General features: G+C 39.2%; 1 protein-coding gene across 1 annotated transcript in view; it reads left to right on the top strand.

The window, feature by feature from the left end:
• BCAT1 (branched chain amino acid transaminase 1) overlaps positions 1-8,673 on the top strand; it is a 64,182-nt gene that overhangs the window by 42,020 nt on the left and 13,489 nt on the right. Inside the window, exons 8-10 of the mRNA XM_035888504.1 lie at positions 783-946; positions 2,424-2,566; positions 8,519-8,604. Of these exons, the coding sequence (XP_035744397.1) occupies positions 783-946; positions 2,424-2,566; positions 8,519-8,604 (393 nt within the window). The remainder of the gene's footprint in view (positions 1-782; positions 947-2,423; positions 2,567-8,518; positions 8,605-8,673) is intronic.

Consider the following 8,673-nt stretch of genomic DNA (forward strand, 5'->3'; position numbering starts at 1 on the left):
CAAGGTGATCTCCAGAGGTGCCTTCCAACCTCAATCATTCTGTGATTCTGTGGTCGTTCCTGAGCTTAGCTAAGAATCATATAGTTAAGCAGAGTCTCCTACCACAGGATTCAGACTTTGACCAGTGCCAGACTTTTCACTTCCACCTTCAAGTATTGATGGTGATGACTTGAAGTGTGAGAAGCCATCTCTCAGAGAGGAGGTGATACATTCCAGGTTATTTCCTGTGCTGTTGTGTGAACCATTTCCAGCAGGCAAATCCTTTTAGCTCGTCACACAGCCATTCACAGAGCCAGTACTCAGTTCTACCAATGCCACTTCTAAGTGGCATTGGCTAATTCTCATCACTAATGCAGCTGACAGGGGTTCCTCCACTGTTGTTATTGCTAGAAGTTGTCCTTGCCACTCCTCCCCCGCCATAAGTCTTTGCAGGCTTCTGCTGTGATTAATTCATACAACTATATAGTATCATGTTAAGGTAATTTCTGAATTCTCAAAAGCTTGAAGCTATTTGAGAAGATTAGAATAATATATAGATAAATTAAACAGTTGTAAGTGAATGGTGACAGTATATAAAATTAGGGTTGTTATGTTTCTTGGCTAGGGGGGGAAGTTAAATAAATATTTTCGCTTCATTGCAGCGCTTTGCTTTGTCCTGGTAAAAGCACTCTTGTGCTGCAGTTCCTCTGAAAGCAGTGTTTCAAAAGCTAATTGTGCAGCATCTGATGTTCAGAGTGAAGTATACCGGTAACTTTTAATTTGTTTACATTCCGTATTTTCAGCCTTCCCTTGGAGTGAAGAAACCGACTAGAGCCCTACTGTATGTCATACTGAGCCCTGTGGGCCCTTACTTTGCAAGTGGAAGCTTTAATCCAATATCCTTATGGGCAGATCCAAAATATGTAAGAGCCTGGAAAGGAGGAACAGGGGACTGCAAACTGGGAGGGTAAGAAAACATAGTTCTGCATCTTCTACATAGCTCACAAAGTAGATTTGTTTTTTAGTGAAGTATCTAATCCAGCAGAAGTAGAGGTATTAAATGTTGCAGTTAAACAATGTACTGTAACAAAGATTTCAAAATTGTACTTTACAAATATTATTTATAAAATTCAGTAGCATATTTTTGTTTGGAAATTACAGCCAAGTGCATTATTTGCAGAGGCAGTTTCACAGCATCTCACCTGAGGAACTGAACCTGGAAGGTGTCCATGTGATACTTTGGCTGTTCCCCTTGCAAAAGTTGGTGACTGACAATTGTTAATATCCAAGTACTTGACTTGTAGAATGAAGCTGCTTAGGACTTGACTGGAGGAAGCAACTTGGATGTGGTTAAATAAATGACTTGATTATACATCCTTGGTCTTTGGTTTACAAGAAGCTTATTATCTCTACCTGGGAATTTCTTTTCTAGGCAGGAAGTTAGTAGTTGTTAAGTGCTCCTCAACCGAGCTAGTAGAATAATCAAAGGGCAAGAAAACAGCTTTCCTTCATTCAGTCTGATGTTCTGAGACATTTACTCTGTGAGTTTTTCTTAGTTTTAGAAATACATTAATAGTTTCCTGTGCATCCTTCATATGTCAGCTGTGAAAAAAGGAATAGTCTGGAGTCACTACTGACTTGATTTGTGCCCAGAGGTGAGAAATTAACTCCAGTGTGTTCAGCACTTTGGAGCTGATGACTTTGTGTCCTGAAGGTTGTTGAACATCAGAAGCGAAAGGGTTCCCACCCCCCCACCTCAAAGCAGCTACAGAGTAAACACATATTATTCAGTCAGGTTCACTCTGTAGGCAGCATTTTAGGAAAACTGTTGCTCCTCAAGGACATGCAATATATCAAGGCCCATCTGCAGCTCCTGAAGCTACCAGATCTGTGAATGTCTTTTATATTTATATATATATAAAAAAGACATTCACATAATAATATATATTAAATATTCATAATAATATATATTAAATAACTCACCTCTGATGATTTTTGTGTTCCAAGAGGTTCGTCTGACATACATGAGATGAGGTAGATTGTTTTGTTTTGCTTTTTTTAAAACCATGAGCTGGACAGGAGTTGCTGTTCTCTCCACAATGCAATTGCTACATAAGTATAAGTGCTTTCCTAAGGTGTCCAACTGCATTAGAATGTCTTGGTGTCTAACTGATTAGAATGTCTAGAAAATGGAATAAGGTATTTTTAAGACAATTTGGATGGATATGTTTGAGCTGTTGATGCTGTTCAGCCCTTAATTTTTGGGTTGTAGACACACTTGATCTAGTAAAATACTAGTAGAGTACTTCCAGTAAAAATATTCCAGGGACAAGCAGTGACTGTGCAGAGCACTTACTGATAGGTAGATGTGCACAAAATGTTGCATAGAAATGAGAAAATACCCAACCAGATACTCATAACTGTTTGCTCTTTGTTTCTGGAAGGAATTATGGTTCTTCTATTTATGCCCAGCAAGAAGCCCTGGAGTTAGGCTGCCAGCAGGTTTTGTGGCTCTATGGAGAAGATCACCAAATAACTGAAGTTGGAACAATGAATCTGTTTCTCTACTGGATAAATGAAGATGGAGGTATAGTAACACAAAACAGGAACATTTTAACAGAGTAGACAGTTGGGACCGTAATCCACAAAATCATTCTTAGAGTGCAGATCATAAAATTTTTAATGAAGATGACTTAATAAAGCAAATGTCTACTCTCTTCTGAAAACTGATAGATGACTGTTAGTTATACTATTGTGAAAGAGGAAATTCTGGAGCAGCTGTGAGTACTACCTACTGATAACGTACTAAACTGTTGGGCCAGTCCGTGTGCTCAGAAGGGTAGAGTCTAGCCATACACAAGGTCACACTGCAGGTTTGGTATGAACTTTAGCAGCATGCTTGATCTTGAAGGAGGTGTTGGGACAGAAACAGTGCAGGCATACTAAAGACACCTCATGGCTGTTTAACTCTTCAGACTCTGTGGTTTTGGGCATGACTGGTTCCCATCATCACTTTCTGGCAAGTCAAATGTTCCTGAAGCATAGCTAAAAGTATTTCAGCATCCAACTGATGAAGAACTCTGCTCTTTCTTTGAAGAATTGTAAGTTCTGTTCAGTGGAGGCAGAGAGAGAGAGAAACATGGCAGTCAGCATTCCACATCACTGGAGCTCAAATGATGCTTTCGAGATATACCATCATTCTCGAAGCCACTTTTATCTCTTTGTACCCACAGTCATCTCTGAGCAATATACATGCTGATTAGAAAGCTATCTAGTTAATGAGCAGCCAGATATTTAGGCATCTCAAAAATACCCATTAGGCATGCAAGTATTCGGTGCTTGAGAAGTGATAGCTGCACCTGAGAACTGGTTTGGGAAACTGCATGACTTGAGTCCTTAAAGGATTGAACCAGTGTATAGGGAAGTGAATTATTATTATTATTATTATTATTATTATTATTATTATTCAAGACACCTGATTTCCATGAGTGTTGGCCCTTCATAAAAATTAAGTATTGTTGAATTTGCAGCAGATGCAGCATTCAGACTCTGATTTCATCACAGTGACATGGGTACCCTTGAAAACTGACGGTGCCCAGCTGCAGTACAGAGACAACATTCTGTGGGGACAGCAGTGTGCTTTGATAGTGTAGGGCAATGGGAATCCAGCCACCTGACTCCCATCTCCAGTTTCATCACTTGTTCTTCTGTAAAATCTTCACCATTTTTGTAAGAAGAGGGATGATACTGCCTCAGTGTTGAATGAGTCTGTGAATCTTGTGAATGAAACTATAAATACAAGAAATCTTGTGGTTGTTGTTATAGCAGCAATAGGTTTGTTAGTGTAACTAGATGGCCAAATTCACGCCTTGTGTAACTTCACTGGAGAGACACGAAAATAGATTTTGGCTCATTCTGCCCAGGAAAAAGACACTGAAGGGGGGACATAATTAGAATTCAATGTTCTCATTGTACTTAAACCAGAAATATGCTGGAATTATCCAGCTGCAGCACTGTACTGTTCCAAAGATCTGCCAATCACTGTGTTACCAGTGCACTACTGAATAGTACTATTGTGAGGTGGCCGTAGCAAACAACTTGTAATTCATGCCACCCAAGCTAACTGTATACTGGCAAACCTGCCATTTCACACGACATGGTCATTAGCATCATTGGAGCACTTTGCTGTCTCCCGGTGTGTTGATTAATGCTTAATGTATGATATCTTTGGTTGAGAATCACTCCTGCTGCCAATGTGTGTCATCACATACCTGCCTATGGCTTTACATTGTGATTTAAAAAGTGTTTGCCATTATGTTCTGTCACTTCACAAAGGATACTTCTTAGGCTGTGGTTTTGTTTTGTTATGCAAATTCTGCAGCTGAGAGAGGGTTCTAACATAAAATAGTGAGGCAGAAATTGCAGATCATCATCAAAAGGAAAATGTCCTTCTTTGTGTGTTCAGAGGTCACTGCGGAGTAGTCTGAACTGCTCTCTCTGGTTTATAACAAATCAAACACCCAGCCCAGTAAAGCCTAGACTAAAGGACATCATGCTTCCAGTGAGACTAGGCTTTTCTTGCAAGCCATTGCTATATATTTGCAGTTACAGCATTGTGACTAAACATGACGTGTTGTCTTGGGCTGCAGGAGGAGCCTGGAAAAATATTTCATTTGTGACATCAAGGAGGGAGTAGAGGAGGAAAATACTCATGGGGGAAAATAACATGACATGCTCTGTGCTGCTCTTGTATGCCCACTGTTGCTCTGGCTGAGGTTTATAACATGAGCAAATCTGGATCCCTGCTGTTGCATAAATACAGGAGTGTGATATTTCATTCATCAAATTCTTTTTACAGTTTATGTTCACAAAGTGAAAATTTTGGTCACACTACCATCCCTTGCACCTGCCTCTTCAACAATCCCAAGAAGCTGTTAACATCGAGACTTGTTTCCTTTAATAATGTTTGTTCTTCTGCCTAGAATATAAGCTTGACTTCACAGAAAACCTTAAAATTTAAACATATGTCCAACCTGAAGGTTGCTAACTATGAAATCTGTGTGCACTTTCCAAAAATTCAGTTTCTTCAGAATGATTTGGAACCATCTGAGCTCTACTTCTAGCTTTAATGTTAAGGCATTGTGAATACCATTCAGGCTTAAGTTTAATTATTGAACTTAATATTTTTGTGCTGTCATTAAAATGGGGATTAATAGTCCCCACTTCAAAATGGCTCACATAAATTAAAAAATAAATACATTAAAAGATTCTCTGGAACAGTCAGGCACATTTGTTTAGTGTTCTGTAGATGGAGGATTATTTGTGCAGCAGTACAAGTAGACTACTAACAAAACAAGGGTCGTACCTTCTGCTCTAATAGAAAGCCATTACAGTAGCACGGAGGGGAGAGCAGCAGATGAATGAGATGGCAGACAAAGAAGAGAAGGGGAAAGTGATTGAGGAAAGTAAATTGACAGATACGCAAAGACAGAGTGATTACATGAGGGAGAGTAGAATAAAAACCCGAGGGAAATAAAGAGAAAGAAACAGAAAGGTCCAGAGCAAACCAGGAGAGGAAGTCAGCTGTTAATAATAGCGAAATCAGGGTTTCCTGGGTTCTCCCTGACCTGGAAGTTCACTTTATATCTGCTACCATTTTGGTAAAGTATATTTTGGTGAATTTCTCAGCATTGTTATAGTGTGACTAGTACTGAAGACATCCCATGTTTGGAATTTTATCTGCTCTGTGTTCATAAATACGGGTGTTTAAAAATTAAAGCTGTGTAATATGCAAGACCACATTTTATAAATCCCTTTAAACACTCTGAGGTAGTTCCTTTGTTACAGCATTCCTATACCATGCCTGGTGCAAATGAGCGCTGGACTGATAGTGCTACTACTATAACAATAACAGTAGTTAACTTAAGAGAAACCCTGACATTTTCCTTCAAATGCCTTTCCTCCCCTTTTAGCTACTATACGTTTTAAGGCTTCTAGCCCATCAAAATAATTCGGAAGGCAAATGGAGTCTGTGAGCTCACAGTCTGTTTTTTTGGAGATGGACAAACTGATGTCATGTGGAGCCTGGTTTGGCGTCAATTCACAGAGAGGATGAGCTTTTTGGCATGCCGTCTTGTATAGCATTATCATCTCTGCCGGATACCAGGGGAGCAGATGTTCCTTGGGTGGCCCCAGGCTGGTAGGCATCATATGTATACTTGACAAAATTCTGCAGAGCAGGCTGTTTGAAACGTTTTGAGACTCCCATGTCCTGTCTGCTCAGTGCTGTTTGGTGGCTGGTTTGGCCTGGCACCTTTTCAAACTAGCTCAAATTAATTAATATATGTTGTTGAGCTTAAACAGGTCCTGGCCAAGATCTGTGGCAACATCACCAAATAGAGAACATTATCTGGTGTGTAGTCACAATCTTTGGTATTAAGGTCCACATTATTTGAAGTTTTCTGTTAGAGAAAGGGAAGCACTTGTATGTGACTGGGTCACAAATGCAGAACATCAGGTTTTCAGTGTTCAGAATCAGGTGAGCTCTGTGGCTCATGGAAGGTTTTTAAGTCCTCTTCTTTTGAGAGATGTGCCAGAATTAGGACCAGATATGCTTTGCAAATAGGAGACAGACTCCAAAAAAGGAAAGCTATTGTGCCTAACTGTGTGAAAAAGAAGAGGCCACTGCTGTACTGTGTCTGGGATAGGTTAGGGAATGGCACTATTGGTTAATCAAACCAGAGCAGAATATATAGGCTGTTCTAGGGCAGCTTTTTTATACATTTTGGTGTGGCAGTTTACATCTATTACTTACGTGTGTATGGATCCTCATAAAAGGAACATGGAAGCATAGGTAGGAAAAGCTTCTAGTCCAAATGAATAAATGCAGGGGTGGCTGCATTAGAAAGTGACAGATGTTTCTTGAGAGAACGGGCAGTGAGTAGCAGATTCAATGAACTATTCCATTTATTTATCCTCCATTTCCCCTATCCCACCCCAGCTCGCAAATCCCTCTCTTGCAGAGTGGGAGAGAGCCCATGCTGTAGTCAGTCTGGAGCTGTGTATGCACTGGCTGGCAGGCAGTGTTTGTGCACAGAATTTTCTAGCTGACTGTTGAAAACAGAGTATTAAGCAGATGAGCTCAACCTGGTCTCTCAGTCCAAGGATGAATACCGTGTTTGTCTCTTCTATCCAGCTGCAAGTTTTCACAGGACCTATAGAAACATTTTTAAGACAGCTTCTCCTTTGAGACTGCTTCAAGCAGGCCTGGATTCAGCAATCTTTTGCGGGTAGGGAAAAGGAGTCATAATAAAAAAATGAAGATACATATCTTGTTCTTTTATGTAATCTAGGTAAAAATGAATCAAAAACCTTAATGGTTTGTGGATTTAATGAGCAGGATAGTATCCTTATAAGATCAAGAAAGAGAATGGATTCTCACTGGGAAGAGAAAATGGTTAGAAAAAAAATATGAAGAGTATTACTGAAAGGCTGTGGATGTCGCCACTTCTCAGTGCAAATTTGAGACTATCTTAAAAGAGCCTGGCTGTCTGAAAGAGTAAATGCTCAGTAATCTCTAATAATAGAAACCATTGAGTATGCTATGTGGTGGTTTAAAATGAAAGTGATGGCTTAAAATTAAAAAGATTAACTCCAATTTGCTACAGAGGTCAGATGGAAGAACAAAGACTACATACAGACTTTCGTGTTGTAATTTAAGTATTTACCAAGTATGGATTACCATTTATTTACCGTTTCATTAGTTATATTTGATGAACATTTATCTAATGTTCTTTTTCAAAAGCAAACAAGAAAAACAGGCTAACAAACCAAACTAGTTGAACAATTTGAATTGTTAGTGCTTTTGGAATTTTATTAGCACTGCTCTTCTTGTGTAAAGAGAAAATTAGGGCGGAAAAAGGATGTCTAGACTAAGACAAAAGATCATTAAGAAAGTCTCCTCTCAAGATGCATTTGGCATGGTTTCCACTGCTTTGCCTGTTCAATAAATGGGCCTCAAAATTTCTGGTAGGTGTTTCATATTAGTGCTACCACGTAGCTATACTGAACCTAAATTCAGTGAATGATTTGTAAATGAAGTAAAGCAGTTCCAGGAAAGTCATAAACTGCCTTGGGATTATTAGGCATGGCTTGCCCTTGTGCCTCTCTACTCTGAATTTGAAGACTGAGCTATTCAATGGTTCCCAGTAGTTATATAGTGAATCCATAATACACTGAGGAATAAAACCTACTACTAGGCTTTAGCCATGTATTTTTTAATGTATTAAGTATGTTTCTTCCCCACCCACTGAAGTGTACTCAGAAGGTTCCAAACACTCAACAACTTATTGGAATTGAATTTGTGTAACTTGTGTTCTTATAGAACTCTGATAAGTGTTGCATCTTACTGAATAGGGAACGTTTCTGATATCATTCGACTTCTTTTTAATTTTCATGTCTGATTTAATATCAGTAAACTTTATTTTTGTTTCTTTGCTTGTTTTTTAACCGCTGTTTCTATTTCTTTTGCACTTGACAGAAGATGAACTGGCAACCCCACCTTTAGATGGCATCATCCTTCCAGGAGTGACAAGACAAAGCATTCTGGATCTGGCACGCAATTGGGTGAGCGTTTTGACCTTGGCAGTAATGGTTTCAACTATCATGTTATAACATTGATGAAAGTAGGCATTC

Source organism: Egretta garzetta, unplaced genomic scaffold, assembly GCF_000687185.1.
Source record: "Egretta garzetta isolate BGI_Z169 unplaced genomic scaffold, ASM68718v1 scaffold81, whole genome shotgun sequence".
NCBI classification, from domain to species: domain Eukaryota; kingdom Metazoa; phylum Chordata; class Aves; order Pelecaniformes; family Ardeidae; genus Egretta; species Egretta garzetta.